Consider the following 18,190-nt stretch of genomic DNA (forward strand, 5'->3'; position numbering starts at 1 on the left):
GCAGCACGTCCTCCCAGTACGACCGAGGGGTCTCAACCCCACATGCAGTTGAAGTGGACGTGTTTACTTTGTGCCTGGACTTCATATCTGAGCAGCAGCTTCCACACCGATAACGAACGCACTCATTGTTGAACAAGAATACTTTAGGAGGTTATAAAAAATATATATATATACTGCCCTCTATAACTGGAGTTGTTTTAAACACAGGCTCTACAAGCAGCTCCCGCACTCACCAGTAACTCAACACTACGGTTCCATTAACAGTATGAATGTCTCATCTCTGTCTCTGCGCTGGGCGTCTCATAAATAATGCAGCAAATTAAAAACTCATGTTTGGGAGGTGATTTGATTCCTGCTTCAGAAGCTGTGTATCAGAAGATGTGCTCAGTGACATAAAACACTACATCACGTACATTTGTTTTCTACAACGCAGTGGAACAATGATGTAAATGCATTCAGAACAAACAAAGCTTGGGTCTGATTTGGGAGAGATGAGCCTTTTTATTGACGTTTTATAAAAACAGGCACCACTACAAAGAAAATACTGTAAAATGAGGAAAACTAGTGAAATAGAGACAATACGTTTGTCTATATGAGAGTCAGCGGCCTTTCTGCAGAAACACAGATGATACTGATCTGTGTCACATCAACCAACACCCACAGGAAATGTCCTGAAGCACTCAGTGGTCAGATCCCTTTTCCTGCCTGTGTCCTCGTGGTAATGCAACGCTGCTGCTCGGCTGCAGCAGATAGAGTCACTGCTCCACAGCGTCTGTAGAAAAGACTCCACTTCCACTGCAGAGCAACACTCAGTGTTTCTCACAGTGTGCAGGACACACACACGGTGTCTTGGTGTAGCTACCTCTCATACTTTCATCTCCCATTTCTGGCCTTGAGCATGAGTCAGACCTCCTCTTCCTCAGCCGCAGAGGAAAAGCCTGTGTGAGGTTTTCTGTTAAATGTCACCTATATTTAAAAAGGTAGAGAGGTGAACCACTGCAGATCTATGTGTGTACACTCCTAAAATAACAGACTCTCCCATGCTCAGTAGTAGAGTCCTCTCACATGGCCATACAGGGATGTGGGGACAGGAAGCAGTTGTTAAAACAAGGCTTAGTGGTGTGTGTGAGTGTGTGTGTGTGTGTGTGTGTGTGTGTGTGTGTGTGTGTGTGTGTGTGTGTGTGTGTGTGTGTGTGTGTGTGTGTGTGTGTGTGTGTGTGTGTGTGTTCGGAGACGGGAAACAGCTGCTGGCTGACGGGCCATCAGAAAGTCAGATCCTTCTCTCCCAGCGAGGAGAAGCACTGCTCGACGCTCTGCTCAGACACCTCCTCCAGCGTCGACGGGCTCCACTTGGGACTCTGGTCCTTGTCGACGAGCACTGGACACATGCAGAACATCACGACACAGAGACACAGACGATGAGCGTTGCACGTTTTGATTGTTGCTCTTTAGTTATTTATTGTTTTTTCCTATAGAAAACTGAAATTCACACCCAACGTCCACCTCATTCCTCTTTGGTCGTGCACTTACCAGCTCTGACACCCTCATAGAAGTCACAGCCCCTCTGCAGAACAACAGAGACCAGTCAACCGTGTGATTAAACTCTAACATGTTAAGTCAAATCTTGTGTCAAACAGCTGCCATGGATGAGTAAGATAGTGGAGTTAGTTGTGTTTACCATGCAGGCCTGGCCCAGTCGATACTCCATCACCAGCACGTCCCGCAGGCTCAGAGAGGCGCCCTCCTGCAGCTGCCTGAAGGTGAGCTTCAGGGAAGTGGGAGACATTTTGGCCAAAGTCTGGAGGAGGAGACGCGTTTAAGTGACTTGAGACTTTGAACAGAGAAACTGTGATCGACTGCTGAATTTGCTTTTAGAGGATTTAACTGCAAAAAGTATCACAGAAGAATAATAAGCACAGACGCGGTTGTGCATTGTTAATACTGAGGGCAGGACTGTGAGTCTGTGGTCTCGTAGCAGTGGGTTTATAATAAATATTGAATGGCTGAGCTGATCCCATTTGGCTTCAATTCGGATCTTCACGGTTTGAAAGGATCCTGGAAAGGGACTATGTGTTGAGCTTTAAATGTGTTATTTAATATCAACTCTTCTTCAAGTGTTACAAATGAAATAATAAACAATGATCAGTCATTAGAGAATCTTACTAACAGGTTTAAAACCCTGGAGGGACCTCTGAGTGATCAGTCGTGAAACAATAAGGAGAGGGGGGGGGGGGGGGGGGGGGGGGGGGGGGGGGGGGGTAGGATGGGGGGGGGGGGGGGGGGGGGGGGCCCTATCGGAGACATGCACTGTTTTCATACGCTTGTTCCCTGCTTGTGCTCAGGGTTGATCTCACCGGCTCTGACTCTGCTGTGAATGACGTGAAGAGTAAATCAGATAGAAGAGACTCGTCTATGAATAAAGTCGACTGTAGTTTCATTGAGGAACATTTATGGAACGAGGCCACAGAGGAAATGTGTCAGGAGGGATTCTGGTCCCGCCAACAAGGCACGAGACTACAGACTAACCCCATTAAGTGCTTAGCCCGAGGTAACTACCAATTACGAATATATACTACTAAACCCAAATAATGCCCTGGCTACATCCCAGCACTGTCAGCGGGGGGTCTCCTGCAGAGAGGCTCTGTGCAGGGGTGCAGCAGTTCTTTATCAGTGCTTTAAAATAGTCTGATGACAGAAACATACACCTTATTATCAAGCCTCTGACAGATTTCCGTACATTTATTCTAGCTGGAGAAAAACAGATTGATGTGAGTGATTGAGATGAAGCTGCAGGTCAGGAACATACCTCAGCCTGTTTCTTAGCAAACTCAGAACCGTCTGCCTTCAGATTCTGTATTATTCCCTCCACACTGCCGGAGCTGAACAGCCTTAAGGGAGAAACACACAGACATGGATTTAGATCTTCAGCAGGTTACCTCACTGTAAAAATCTATTTCCCAAACTTTCACCAGCTATCTGGGTAGAGTGCTTTTCAAGTCCAACTTGAAAGCACAAATGTTTTGCTAGTGAGTTTTCTTCGCGTACTAGAAACCTGATATATCCGTATTCCTCTGAGCCACAGAGCTCGAGTGTCATCCAAAAAATCCCATCAGCGAAGGTGATGGGATTTTTGAGTCCCAGTGAATGTTTGTGCCAGATGTAATGAAGTTCTCTGTGGGAAATCAATCAATCTTGGGATGTATGGACTTAACATAAATATATAATATCCCCTTGTTGTGAGATTCTATTCCTACCGGTCAATATCAGAGATGTGTTTGTGCAGAACAAAAGGCTTCTCAGAATCCAGACGACTCTGTGGAGAGAGAGAGAAAAATGATTATTTTCTGTTCTGGGTATTTTCAATTCCACCTCAGTCTTCAGGTTATAAAGTGTGTGAAGACTCTGACCTGGTTCTGGTAGGTGTCCAGCACTCGGCTGATGTCTTCAGCAGAAGGAGACTTCAAGTCCACCAGCTCCTTCTCCAGCTCAGGGATCTAGTGAGGCAGGATTGAAGGTAGAGATGAACAGGAGCCACAGAAACGCTTTCATCCTGTGTCTGTGTGTTGATCCTACGAGACTCTCAACTGGATTCAGTTTATCCTTTTAAAAATAGCCCCATGTTTGGATTGGATGCAAGAGCTTTCACTCAAAACACACCTTTAAAAAGTACAGTCACTCTGCTTTAGTTAATCTATTTCTGTAATAGAATTCAGCTTGTTACTATTAATCTGAAGGGAGAAGTTTCAACCTTCAAACTTTGCTAAATAAAGTAGATCCAGCTCACTGCTGGTACGTCCTGAAATTCAAGGTTATGGTCTTAAAAAAGCTCGGCCACCCACGGTTTTGACGTCAAGCCAGAGAAACACAACCTGTGTGTGTGAGTGTGTGTGTGTGTGTGTGTGTGTGTGTGTGTGTGTGTGTGTGTGTGTGTGTGTGTGTGTGTGTGTGTGTGTGTGTGTGTGTGTGTGTTGGCACGTCTAAGTAAGAGTGAGACACCCAGTGACTCAGCACACAGGTTTCCAGTGCAGAGCTTTAACCTCAACCTTTAACCTCCCTGCAGCATCACTCACACCCCGACTGGGCCGGAGCTGCTGGCAGGTTTAGATAATGAACAGTCAAATGTACTGGATACAATATTTTGTCTCCTGTCTACGTTTTCCTCTGTTTTGTCTCCTGTCCCCATACAACACTGTCAACACATTGAGATCCTCTGTCCAGAGACTGCTGTCTGTCCCAAGATCAAGAACTAAGTGTTGTGAGGACAGGGGTTTTCTCCATCGCTGCCCCAAGACTCTGGAACTCTCCCCCTCCCATCACCTGAAAACACTTCTGTATTCATTAGCCTTTCAACGTGCCCTGAATGTTGTGTTGTTGTTGTTGTTGTTGTTTATTGTTATTGGTGATGGTAGTGATATGACATGTTGTAAAGCACTTTGGATCAACAGTGTTGTGTTTAAAGTGTTATAGGAATAAAGCTGAAGTTGAAGTGGAGCTTCTTTACCTTCTTAGACTCAACAAAGTGAGTGGCCACTCCGGCTTTGTGCACATCACGTCCCTTGAGGCGGAAACCCGTCAAAGCCAGAAACAGACCCAATCGGCCCTGGAGCCTCGGCAGAAAGTAACCACCTCCCACGTCGGGGAAAAGCCCTGTCGAAGAAAAACAGAAAGTTCTGCTTTGAAACATATTTCTGTCCAGTTTCAACCCGTTTGTTACCGTTCACCTCAAAAACTCCAACGATGTGACAGCAACTTAAAGCTGAAAGGGTTTCCTTAAAGTGAGATGAGAGCCAACAATATTCAATCTAACTTTGTGTGAGACAAGGAAAAGCATATTTGAACTTAAACAATTAATCAATTATCAGAATAGTTACAGATTAACTTTCATTTTAGGGACTAATTAATCAAACAACTAATTGGTGGAGCTTTAAAACACATCATTTAAAGTAGTGCATTATAGTATTAAGTATTAAAATAGAACCACCACCTTCACCAAATATCTTCCCTTCTCATCCACAGGTGATTTACACACTGAGATCATTAATTATGACCATTAACAGAACAAACGATCGCTCACACACCAGTAACAGACACACACACACACACACACACACATTATAATCCACAGCCCTAATCTGAACACAGTTCACGTGCATCATCAATAATGTTTCAATTTGATTCCTGTGGTTCGGACAGGAAATGAGATTCCACGGGGTCACAGTTGGTTTTCTGACAGCTTTGGTGGGGGGGGGGGGGGCATTGAACAGCAGAGAGAGAGGGAAGGGGAGAGAGAGAGAGAGGGAGGTAGAGGGGGGGGGATTAGATGAGTTGACCTGATTCAGGGCTGAAAACGTAATATCATAAATGTGTCAGATTATGGCAGCCGTTCAAAATGCTACAGCAGGGCCGGGTTAAATCTGGTAATCCTGCCACGCCGGGGGGGGGGGGGGGTTAATGTTGATGCGTGTGGGAGGTTGGGGCGAGTGTGTTAGTATGTGAGTGAGAGAGATGAGCGGGTGTGTGTGTGTGTGTGTGTGTGTGTGTGTGTGTGTGTGTGTGTGTGTGTGTGTGTGTGTGTGTGTGTGTGTGTGTGTGTAGTTTCAGGGCTGCAACTACCAATTATTTTCTTTACATCATGTATTGATTCTTCTGCGGATTACTTTTGTGATTTCGTTATAAAGCTGCAAGAAAAAAAATTGAATGGTTTGATTTAAGCTTTTGTCCATTTATCAGTCCATCACTTGAGTGATGGCTGCAGCTGGAATATGATGGATATGAAGTGAGTAACTATTCTCAACGTCAGAGCTTTTGTAACTGTGACGTTTTGTGCTTCGCAAGAATCCTGCACATAGTAATGACCCTGAGGGAGTAACTGCACTTCTTCTAAAGGGGAAATAAAGTCTGGTATTATTCTGCTTTTTTCTTATTATTAACTAAATCACATTAAAAGACCAACAGTTAATTAGTCTGTCTCACCAAACTTTCCCTCTTCCCCACTCTTGTCTGTGGCGCTCAGCTCGAAACCCATTGGTTCTTACAGGAGATGTGAATCTTTAAAAAACAGGCCACAGATGTAAAGTTTTATTTTTCACGAACAGCTCAGTTATTTCCTAAAAGATTTGGACTGCATGTGTTTCTCAACCCGGAGGAAACTGAGCCATTTGTTGTGAACTGTTTCCAGCTGCGGGATTATTATACACATGTGCTGTCCAGTGAGTATTTACAGCAGCAGGACAGTTTGTGTGTGTGTGTGTGTGTGTGTGTGTGTGTGTGTGTGTGTGTGTGTGTGTGTGTGTGTGTGTGTGTGTGTGTGTGTGTGTGTGTGTAAGTAAAGGAGCAGTGTGGCTTATTTGTATGTGTTTAATAGTTTTTGGAGAACATAGGGGCGTTACAGTACAGAGGAATAAGGAAAATGTCTTTGTTGGTTTTGTTCTTTTCATTTAAATTGGTGACGATAAGAAATTTTTTTTTCGATCTGTAATAAAGTCTTAAATAATTTAATAATTGTGCCACACATTTGCACCCTTCGTCAGAGGCTGTCTCACTCGTCTTTGGTCCTGCGTGTGAAGGGTGATAGTTAAAGTGCTGTTGAGTGGTGGGGGGGGTGGGGGGGGGGGGGGGGGGTGGGGGGGGTGGAAGACCATTAATAAATGATGCCCAGGACCCTCGTAATGGCCGTGGAGGGGCTGATATTGTGATGAAAGCCAGAGAGGAACAAAGGATGACGTCTCTTCCATTGTGACACAGAGAACATGTCAGTAAAGGTTCTGAGGGCAACAGTTAAAACTGTTCAATACAGGCCTTTAATGGGTTTGACACTTTACTACTTTACCTTTTTATTACATTTCTGACTAGTTTTATTGAACCTATGGTCATTTAAGAATTTCTGAGGTTTAGGTTAATAGGAGTCTCTAAATTAACCCGAGGTGTGGATGTGAGAGTGAATGGTTGTTTGTCACTGTTAGTTTACCCTGTGACACATGGGCGACCTGTGCCGGGTGAGCTCTGTCTCTCGATGTCAGCTCCACCAGGACCCTCACAGGATAAGCAGTGTAGATAATAAATGTGCTTGATGACGCAAAATTTGTATTTTCCTCATGTTCTACTGATTAGAAGTGTCCCCTGCCCTATGATCCGTGCTCCTCATCATAGTTAACTCTCAACCTGGCCCACGGAACGTGTCGACAGCCAAGTGCTACGTCTGTGACACAGCTGCTTCTTTATCACTGATGTGCTTTGCTGCTGGTGTGTCACACACATACCCACGACTGAGCTGGAACCCCACCTAACTACTGCAGCAAGTTGAGAACCCTCACTGGCTTCCCACCAGCCAACGACCCCAGAACGAAGGAGAACATGCACTTGAATTACTCACACCCCTGATAACGAGGACACTGGGAAAAGCTATTACATTAAACTCTTTCTTTTCTTTATTATGTTAATGTGAAAGGATGTCGATGCATCTTCGTGTAATTAGGACACAGCTGCATACTTCAAACTTCCTCTGCAATCAGGCCTGGGACTTAATGATGCATCCACCATGTTATTTCAGCCCCGTTACATGAACTCTTCTAATGTGGTTTGATCTGTGAACACTGGTATCTCTTGCTTAATTAACTTATACCTCCCTCTTCTGTTTAGTTGCCCCGCATCATTTAAGCATAGCGCCACCTTCTGTCCACCTGGAGACAGGTCTGATAACCAGATTAGGTTCCTGAGAGCTACATCCAGGTCGTGGACAATGGCTTTAAAACTAATAAAACTGAAGAAACGACGACCATCAACCAGAAACAGCACAGTCCTGACCAGCAGAGGTCTGAAGAGTTTTAAAAATAAAGCGAGAATGTTATTCTGCTACACTGGAATTTGTTTAACTTAACTTAAAATGTCAAGACAGTTCCAGCACTCGAAACCCCTCCTGCACCATATTGACCTACTTCAGTGGAAAAAGCCAGATTCCACAGTGTGACTGCAGCTGAGAGGAAACTCAGCACATAGGAGAGGCTCTTGAAAAGATCCCACTCCGGGATCAAAGCTAAAATAAGCAGAGAGGGTCTTGAAGCGGCTGCGATCTGCTAACGGTGCAACGTGAAGAGCAGGTTAGCGATTGCAGAGACGAGGTGCTGATAGCGGCTGGTGCAGAGGCCTGGGAGTCGAGGAACAACAATAGTGACAATGTGTTATGACCACAGCAGCTCAGAGGAGGATTAGACAAGATTCCTGTCCCTCCTGCCAAAGACACTGGAGAGTTGGACAGACACCAGGAGAGTCTAGTTTCAGCAATAATACTAAAACGAGAGACACTGGATGTCTTTTGTTAGACTGAGACCCTGAATACACACATACTGTCCACCAATCTCCTCATATAGTCAGTCCTCAGCCCATGCAATTGAATTATCGTCCCATTTCCTCCCACTCTTCATTGTGGCCGTGCCTTTGAGAAAATCCCACACATCTATCAGACCACATCAACGAGCACGTCTTGCCTTTGGCTTTCTGTTACAGTCATTTCCTGTCCGCTGACAACACAATCTCCATCCAGATAGCAGAGCACAGCACAGCACATCAGCAGGAAGGTTATAGTCTGTGCACGGGTCAGACACTCACTGTTTTACCTTATCAACTGAACTATAATAACATCTGTCGGTTGAGGGGATGTTTTTGTAAGAGGTCAACACACTGAGGACACTCGCTGCACTTGCTGCCATTCTTCTCCTAATATCTTGTGTAAACTCACATTCATACGTAGTAAAAGACCAGTGATGAGCCATCTGGACTTAAGTGACCACAGACTAGTTTATGTTAAAATGTCAGCAGCAATTTGTTAGTTGTAAGAGATTTGTTACTAATCTCCTCAGCGCCTCAGGAGTCGTCCATCTGTCTACAGGAGTCAATTAGCTAAAGAGCTATCTAGCTCGAGCTTAGCATCCTGCCAGTGGCTGCTTACACTCCAGGAACCGACTAAGACAGTAAACCACCAAAATAAACTCCTTATGTAGGATAATACGTTTATTTATTATTACTTATTATTATATATTACACTGCTCTTATTTTTGCTAAGTGCTCTTAGATAATGCAAAGTTCGTAAGTTTGAAGGTCTGTGTAATTATTCATGTTTTTTTTTATTTTAGGATTTAAACTTTTCTACAATATGAAACACAGTCGGATATGAGGTTCGTTGTGAAAGGATCAAAGTGGGGTTTTGATGAAGTGGCTGAATTCAAAGTGAAAATAGGGCAAAGTGTCTCAGAGATGTACAAGTTCAACTGAAATGAACCGTTTCCTTTCTACCTTTAAAGTGCAAGGAAAGTGAAAGAATTGAGGAAACGTGTATTTTGGGAATTGAGAAAATCCTGCTGTCAATAATGAGAAAGGATGGCCGCACAGCTGGAGTCAGCAGGCGAGAGACTGTTCTGTGGTGAACAGAGAATATGAGGCTCTTCATGATGAGGGTAGAACACAACCACTGCTATGTCTGATCCTGTTTATTGACGTTTCCTGACACCACACTAATTTGTTGCCTCTTTTGATATTAACTTTACAAGCAGTCAATCTCTCACATCTATGATTGTCAGGACGGAGGTTTTCCATCGCATCACGTACTGAACACAACTCAGCAACCTGACAGACCTTGTGTCTCAGGACAGTCTTACCGATGGCAGTCTCCGGCATGGCAAACAGCGTCTTCTCGGTGGCCACTCGAAAACGTCCGTGGACCGACAGACCCACGCCCTGCAGGTGGAGGAGAACGAGGGTTAGGAACCAAATCAGTGCAAGGATGAATCAAGGATGAATAGAAGAGGAAACCAGCTGTGCAGACAGGGGACACAGGGAGGACAGGCAGGGCAAGGAGACATCATTAATAACTGTCACCTCTGCAGAGAAAGACTGAGCTAAAGTTCGAGATGAAAAATGTTTTGTGTGTGTGTGTGTGTGTGTGTGTGTGTGTGTGTGTGTGTGTGTGTGTGTGTGTGTGTGTGTGTGTGTGTGTGTGTGTGTGTGTGTGTGTGTGAGCTGAGGACTAACGAGCAGCACTGTCCAGAAGACATTTCCAGCGCAGTAAGAACTCTGTGTATGTGTGTCAGATTATATTACCTGGTTACCATGGAAACAAAATCCCCCTTGCACACATCCTGGACTTGTATCGCACAACGTAGATACACACCAAGTGCATTGTATAAGCCTGACAGGTGTGAGTGGCCATGTAGTTCTAATGAGCAATCAATTAGCAGAGTCATTAACGAATTAACCCAACTGTCCTTTATCCAATCAGCAGGAGACAAGAAGAACCAAACTCTAACTGCAGCAAAGGAATCCATTAAATTGACTTTAAGATAAAAATGAAAAGAAGACAGTGACAAAGAAAAAAGACAAGACACACAAAATGGCTTGAGCTCAAGATAAGTGGATGTAATCCAAGAGCAGAGTGTAATCACATTACTCCACAGACCCTCATTATCAGGTCTGATGATTTCTTATTAATAAAGAAATCGTTCAGGCGCAGGGGAAGATGTTCTAACTGCGTCAGACCGATACCGAGGAGCAGGGTCATTCAGTGGTGAGTTCAGAGGAGAAGCCAATATGTCGTCCACTGCTGGTGATTGACGACAGTGGAAGGAAAGCAGGTAAAACCCAGAGGGCTTCTCATTCCCATGAAGAGGATGATGCTGGTGATTCATTTCTTTTAATGAATTCCTATTTCAGGTTTATTGATTCACGGAGACAACGTCGAGTCTCGAGTCATCGTAAATCTGCTGGAAGCTCAATAGTACACGAGCCAAGATGTTTCCTCTTGTCTCTTTCAAGTGGGAGCAGCTGTATATACAGTATAGTGTATATAGTGTAGCTCATAGACAGTAGTGTATATAAAGTATAGCGTATATACAGTAGATGTTAAAAAAGTAATGTTAGTAAAGCCATTAACCATAAAATAAATGTAATGTAAATTGATAAAATGGGAAAATAGTTTTTTTACAGGATTATTTCATTGAATTCTATGTAATATACAAAAAATTCATCTATTGGTGAATGTATGTATTTGTAGGCCTATCTGTATTTTTCACTAAAGGTTTTTCAACTGTAATTTGACAGTAAGTGTTTCGCAACTTGTGCTGCCAGACTTCTTTACCGGGAAATTACGGAAAGTATATTAAAGAATATAAAATATAAGCAGACAATTAGCTTAGCTTAGCATAAAGACAGGAAAGGGGGAAAGGTTAGCCTGGCTCTGTCCAAAGGTTTAAAAAAAAGCGAGGGGAGAGAATATATATGCAAGTCATCCTTGAGTCTCAGTGAATCATTTGTGCCACATGTAGGGAAAATCCCTCCAGAGTTCCTGAAAGTGTCCAGAGCACTATAGCGCCCCCTGGGGAAATGACAGGAACACATCTGGACTTCAGTGCACGTCTGAACGCAGCTTTGGAGCTGAGGAGAGTCACATTTTCACACTGAGGGAAAAGAGATAAGAGCTGTAGATACCAACTGCCACCATGGGAACACACAGTGAGTGTGCGTCTTTAACAGCTTCTGCATGTGGAGCAAACAGTGAACGCTAAAAGCCACGGCACCTGCACCAGTCTTATCACTGAACCATTCACAACCTTATCACTATTAATTCTGAGCAACAGGGCAGTTAATCAACTCATGAGCCTTAAAAGGAGGAAATGAATAATAAAACAAACTGTATTAATACAACATTTTAACTGTGTTTAATTATGTTACATAAAGGTTTATTGTAGCGTCCGGGCGGCGATAGTTGGAGAAGTAACTTAACTTAACACACACATTTCACACAGTGCATCTATGTGCAGCACTTCATCACACACATTAAACACACACTACCGGCACAGACATCAGGGGTTCAGAATCTTGCCCAAGGGCACTTCGGCACGCTGAACGGGGGAGACTTGACTTGAATTCACTTTAAGTCCACAGAAGATATGGATTCCAATTTAAGAAATATAGGAGAAATATATACAAATACAAAGAAAGCTGCCTGCCGGCGGCTGAATCACTGCCAACCGACAATCAGTGAGTGTGTGATTACAGACAACAAGCTGTCGTCACCTTGTTCTTACGGACGAGTGAAGGAGACGTGTGGAGAGTCAGAGCGCTGCAGGCTCTGCCCTGAGGCCGTGAGACAAACCAACACTATCTGTCCACTGGAGACTAAACAGGCCTTTGACAGAGACACACAACACAAAGAGGCACACAACAGACACAGATTGTGACTTGTGTTAGTTTAGGAGATGAAATACTCCACGACTGCACTTTGTCAACGTTGGCAGTTTGGTCTCAGGGCAAGGAAACTGGGTTCAGTTTCTCTCTGGAGACGTTTGGTGAGAAACGGGAGCAGGGAATCAAAAGATAGTTATTTTCAATCCCAAAAAACCGGGAGCATGAAATAGAGTGGTGTTAAAGATGTGGATTTCAATAATATTAGAATAATTATAATTATATCTTATACCTATCTATGAATATATATCTATATATTGATTTATTGCCCAGCTCTCATAGAAACAACACGACTGGAAAACAAGAGCAAAAGCAGATTTTGCTGAGGAAAGAAAGAGAAGGAGAAAAATTTGTTGGATGCACCCAGAGGAACGAGGGAGCGTTTCATCAACATTAGCCGAGTTTCTCCATAAAAGTAGTGGAACACTGTTCCATGCTGGTGTGGTACCACCACGCACCATATAAGAGCATGTCTGCAGATCCTGCTGTAAACAATTGAAATGTGAAAAAGTGCACAGAGGAGCATGTTTATAGCTCATGCTTTACAAAATTTATAACCCAGAGTTTACGCTGATGAAGGAGCGGTTCATGAAGGCCTCATTAGGATATCTGGCTTGTACAAATACTGATAAAACAGGTGGGGTGGAATCCATGAGGAGGATTGTAGAACAGCTGTGTGCATCTCTCCAGTGCAACACCTCTGCTCTCCAGGTAAAGCAGAGGTTTTACAAAGTCAGAAACGTACCGTGCATGAGAGCATGAGCCTCTCAGTGGGTGTGAAGACTCACAGGTGACGGATGACAGCTTTGAACGCTCAGGGAGGAAGTGACATCTCTTTTTGAAAAAGCACAACATATATGTTGCGTTACTTTCTACATCACAAGAGGCACCGTGCAAGCTCTGAAAATGAGAAATCCTCCTCCTCTGATCAGGTGACGTGGACACGGGACATAAAAGACTTCAGTTCGAACAAGAGGAAGAGATTACAGTCTCCAGACAAATGTCCACGACCCTCCTACAAGCAGTCAGCGTGACACGATGTCAATGTTTAAAATCTGAAGAGCAATCCCAAACATGCTGACGACAGAGAGCGTCTGCTCAAACGCAAAGCACGACAGACACGGATTAACGACGCACAGGCCTTAATTCTAGGGATTTTAAACTTGGGCAGCAATGAATAATGTGCGTGAGATGAGATTCCTGTGATGTAAGAGGTGTGTGTTTGTGTGTGTGTGTGTGTGTGAGTGTGTGTGTCTCTTTGACCTGCTAATGACACGTCTTGATTCCCTGTTGGTTTGTTATCATTCAGACGAGTTCTGGTTCTACGTGGGAGTTCTGCCCTGAGTTCACTGCAGATCTGGCAGCAGAGACTCTGGTGCCTCTCTGACTTCTCCTTATATAGAGCTCGCCTGTTTTCCACCACGACACACACACATGCAACAGCAATCAGCCCGAGGATGGTTTGTGTCAACTTTAGTGTCACTGAGTCGACGTGACAAATACTGGAGGTAGACGTCACATCGCTCTGTTCCCAGAGCCATAAATCCAACCAAGCACTTTGCTGACATCGTCATCACTCGGACACAAGGAGGCCTAATTAGATTTTGGTGGTCGAAGGTCAAGGTCATGGTAGCCTTGTGAAGGTGATATCTCTGGAACGCCGTCAAGGAATCCTTTTACATTTGGCACAAACATTCACTTGGACTCAAGGATTGAACCACTTGATTTTGGCAGCCAAAGGTCAAAGGTCAAGGGCATGGTGGCCTCACAAAGTATGTTTTTCTTGAACGTGATATCTTAATATCAGCTTGAGGGAATGTCTTTAAATTTGGTACAAACGTTCAATTTGACAAATTGAAGAAAAACAGTGACAAACTCACTGTGCATAACCTGTCCAGCAGCAAACAGACAACGTTAGCCAGTAGCTGAGCAACACAGTGCAGCTAAGGAGTCAGATATTTCCCCCGAAGATCTGATGGAGATAGAATAATGTCTGGTTACTAGAAACGCACACTTCCAACTCTGACCTCTAAAAGGACAAAACCATACACAACTACTGTCATTTTACAAGCTGCCATCTTCAGCCCATCTTGTGAAAGTCCTAGTTCTCTGTACTGTAAAGAAAACAGTCAGACAAACAGTGCAAAGACCTGACAGCACGTCCAAAATAACACCAAACAAGTGTAAAGTATAAAGATTCAAAACAAAAAGACAGAAACCCAGCATTCCAGGTTCGACAGTTGTCATCATCATCGTCAGTTACATCACCGGGGTGTTTCGTATTTATTTCTAAATCTACCTCAACGTTTCACAACAATCCCCAAAAAAAGCTGATCAACAGACAGATCGTAAACTTATAAGTTTGTAACAAACTGTAATGGCCAGTTCGTTATAATGAGAGCAACTATTCCGGTCCTCAAACATCTCTTTGCCACAGGGACACTGACACACAAACAAACACACAAACAATGAGTAATGACCCGGTCCACACTGGTGGCTGTGTGCGACCTTGGTGACACATCATGGGTAAAATCAAAGTCAAGGTCACAACGGAAGAAAAAGAACCGACTCATCCAAACGACAGACTTCTTCTTCTTCTTCGACCTGGTGAGTTCAACAGTGAAATGAGTGTCACTCCTGATGAATGAGCCTTTGTGCAGCTCTGCCTGAATCACACATCATCATCACACTCACTATGGGTGAGGTACTACTTCATATTCCAGATCTGACAGCTGGAGGGAAAAACCAGTGGCAGCAACAGTGCTTTGTCACTTCTCATTCTGTCCAATCAGAGGCCACCTTTGCAACATGCAGCAGGTAACAGTGGAAAACAGCTCTGTACTGACCCCTACTGGCAAAGTGTTATATCACACCTCATCCATAGAGACATGCTCAACAGTGAAGCCCTAGGGAGTCGAGAAATACAAATCTATGATACAAAATAAAACAATATCTAACACGAATCTGTCCAAGGTTAACCTTTCCATGCAATATACATATATTAATAATGAATGCACTTACCCCTCCCATGGTTATTCCATCAATAAGGGCGATGTACGTCTTTCTGCAGGATCCTTGGGAGATGAAATAATATGAGTTAAAAAAACAAGAAGGAAAACTGATAGCAGAGATGTGACAGTTTGGAAATGTCACTGTAGGTGAATGAATATCAGTGGAGAACAAATAAGATTTATAAAGATTGCCATTGAATTCATTAAGCTCACCTATAGCATCGTTGAGAATGTATTCCTCCCGGAAAAAGTCCTGTGCAAGAGAGTCACCGACCTTCCCCGCTTCTGTGACCGCTAGAAAATAATATGATAATGACATTATTAGTCATGATGCACATCGAATCCTCCCATTGATTGAACCTGCACTGCTGCTTCGTACCTCTGATGTCTCCCCCAGCGCAGAAAGCTTTCCCACCGGCTCCTTTGACTATGACAAGGTCAGTGTCATTGTCATTCTCCCACGTCTAGAAAAACAGACACAAATAAAGCAGCTATATTTACAAGACATCATAATCAGAACATGTTCATTTTGTATGTTGCTGAGCTAAAACAAGGTTAGGTATCATATAATCTTTAGTTACGACATTCAAAACAAAAGTTTAAACAAACACAACTATTCAATTTTATCAATATTAACACAAATATGATACTTAATTGTTTTTAATTGTACAGAAAGTTTTGGTCTTCTGGGTTGAACATGGCTCATAACTAGTGTTTTAAACCATCTCATACTTTGCAGGGCTGATGTTCATTTAGAGTCAACCTTTGTTGATGTCTGTAAATCATGATATTTTAATATATTTGAAAGGATTAACATCTTCTAATCAAATCTGTCTGACTTCTATTATCCAGCTCAATCAAACCTAATTATTGTTAAACACGACTTTACAGCTAAACTATAAACTGTTACATAAGTGCAGCAGTTTGGGGTCAAACTGTGTAAAAGGGTTTATGGTCAAATCTGTCCAATAACAATCTCAGTGACACCTTGACCGTGTGAAAGTAGGTGAGATAGTAGAAGCCATTTGCGATCACATAGCACACTGATGTGACCGATGACCCGACACACGTCGCTCCTCGACCTTTGGCCTAGTTGAAGTTTACATGAACCAGGTTTTCCACGCACCTTGAGCTGAGGGTAGATCTGTCGGATCATGGGCAGGTTCAGGGCGTTCAGGACTTTGGGTCTGTTCAAGGTGATCACACCGGCTCGGCCCACTTTCTCCAGCAACACGTCTGCTTCCACATGACTGGACATCTGATGGAAAACACACAACACACAACACACCGCATCTGTAGAGATATTTACAATAGACTGTTTTCAAAAGGCAGTTTCACCGAGCATCATGAGGACGTTAATGTAGCTCCGAGTGAATCATTGATTTGTAGCTCAGTGGCTCCTTGTTGTGGTTTGTCAGACACATCAGCCGGTTCCACGTTTAACTGCTTAACAAATAAATCGAGTTCCTTTTGTTTACTTTTAATCTCTCTCTAAATACTGGACAGAACGATGGAAATACATTAGAGCATTAAGAACTCACCATGTGTCCCTGGATTCGCTGCAGTCTGCAGAGTGATCTCAGTCTGGAGGAGACAGACAGGGAGGGGACAAACATTAGAGACTGTACAGGCTGCACACACAGCATCTGAGACAGAGGCAGGAGGACAGGTGGACAGGAGGACAGGAGGACAGGAGGAGAGAGGGAGGAGGACAGGTGGACAGGAGGAGAGAGGGAGGAGGACAGGTGGACAGGAGGAGAGAGGAGAGAAGGATAATGGGCAGAGGGCAGGAGGAGAGTGGTAGGAAGACAGAGGACAGGTGGACAGGAAGACAGAGGGACAAAGGGTGGAGGACAGAGGACAGGAGGAGAGAGGGAGGAGGACAGAGGATAGAAGGACAAAGGGTGGAGGACAGATGACAGGTTGACAGAGGGAGGAGGACAGGTGGAAGAGGACAGAGGATAGAAGGACAAAGGGTGGAGGACAGAGGAGAGAGAGAGGAGGACAGATGACAGGAAGAGAGAGAGAGAGGAGGACAGATGACAGGAAGAGAGAGAGGAGGACAGATGACAGGTGGACATAGGGACAAAGGGTGGAGGACAGAGGAGAGAGAGAGGAGGACAGAGGACAGGAGGAGAGGAGGAGAGAGGACAGGTGGAGAGAGGGAGGAGAACTGTCTGTGTTTTTCATGATCTCAAAACTCCCCTCAGGGATATTATTCAGTTTCCAGTCACTATAGAGTTAATCATACAGTAATAGTTCAGACTCTGCTCCTCTGCAAACATAATTCACTTCTTAATAATAAAATCCATCACATCTTCATCAGGTTGACAAACTCGTTGAACTGTGAAACAGCAGAGATCCGAGCAGAGGAAGTAAATAGTTCATAGAAGTTGTTTCCTCCGAAGTGAGCGTGCAGCCCCTCGAGCTGTCTCCTCCACTACGTGTCCCTGGGGACAGAGTCAGAGACATGTCCTCCAGCTCCTACCTGCAGGATGTTAACAGCGTTAGAGACATTATGGTCTGTCTCTGGTCTCGTGTCCACAGAAGCTGCTGGATGGAAACACAGCTCGTCTCCACTGCCCTCTCCACTTCACTTCCTGGTAGAGGACACGAGCAGCCTCTGATTGGTCAGTGAGGATGACGCCCAGGAGGTGTGTTTGTGCGACACTGCCCTCTATTGTCGGGAAGGAGTACTGTGCCTGGTGTTCTTACAATGTGGAACCAGACAATTCATAATAATTGTTTATTATTTCCTTCTTTTCCAAAATAAGAAAACAAATATTTATTTGAATTGCATTTAACACGTGGCCTTAGATAATCAATAGTGAAAGAAAAAAGGCTATTATTGTATTTATTTTATCTTCTGCTAATTAGTTTTCATTTTATCTTTTAAACCACTGTAAAGTGTATTTGAGCATCGCTAAAAGTGCTGCATGAATGAATTA

General features: G+C 43.9%; 1 protein-coding gene across 4 annotated transcripts; it reads right to left on the reverse strand.

The window, feature by feature from the left end:
- Positions 1 to 481: 481 nt before the first annotated feature.
- Positions 482 to 17,850, reverse strand: hibch (3-hydroxyisobutyryl-CoA hydrolase). Of its 4 annotated transcripts, none has more exons than XR_004612547.1 (14): positions 16,784 to 16,858; positions 16,369 to 16,500; positions 15,622 to 15,706; positions 15,456 to 15,536; positions 15,253 to 15,305; positions 9,651 to 9,729; positions 4,502 to 4,647; positions 3,408 to 3,494; positions 3,255 to 3,313; positions 2,807 to 2,888; positions 1,679 to 1,798; positions 1,531 to 1,564; positions 1,199 to 1,378; positions 482 to 1,128 (listed from the first exon to the last, which is right to left on the reverse strand). XR_004612547.1 is itself a non-coding variant. In XM_034574700.1 (14 exons), the coding sequence occupies exons 1-14, from the start codon at positions 17,757 to 17,759 to the stop codon at positions 1,263 to 1,265; spliced, it is 1,146 nt and encodes a 381-aa protein (XP_034430591.1). In that variant the 5' UTR covers positions 17,760 to 17,850; the 3' UTR covers positions 482 to 1,262. The 4 variants fall into 4 exon arrangements, 2 of the variants coding, with proteins under 2 accessions (XP_034430591.1, XP_034430589.1); XR_004612546.1 differs by having other exon boundaries at positions 1,191 to 1,378; XM_034574700.1 differs by adding an exon at positions 17,731 to 17,850 and having other exon boundaries at positions 482 to 1,378; positions 16,784 to 16,826.
- Between the last annotated feature and the right edge of the window lie 340 nt (positions 17,851 to 18,190).

The sequence above is a fragment of the Hippoglossus hippoglossus genome, chromosome 21 (genome assembly GCF_009819705.1).
Source record: "Hippoglossus hippoglossus isolate fHipHip1 chromosome 21, fHipHip1.pri, whole genome shotgun sequence".
NCBI lineage: Eukaryota > Metazoa > Chordata > Actinopteri > Pleuronectiformes > Pleuronectidae > Hippoglossus > Hippoglossus hippoglossus.

Coding starts and splice junctions, on each gene's coding strand:
- hibch (XM_034574698.1), bottom strand. CDS start 16,858: ATGTTTGTCCCCTCCCTGTCTGTCTCCTCCAGACTGAGATCACTCTGC. Junction 16,501..16,783: donor AGCGAATCCAGGGACACATG/GTGAGTTCTTAA, acceptor GTTTTCCATCAG/ATGTCCAGTCATGTGGAAGC. Junction 1,565..1,678: donor GACTGGGCCAGGCCTGCATG/GTAAACACAACT, acceptor GTTGTTCTGCAG/AGGGGCTGTGACTTCTATGA.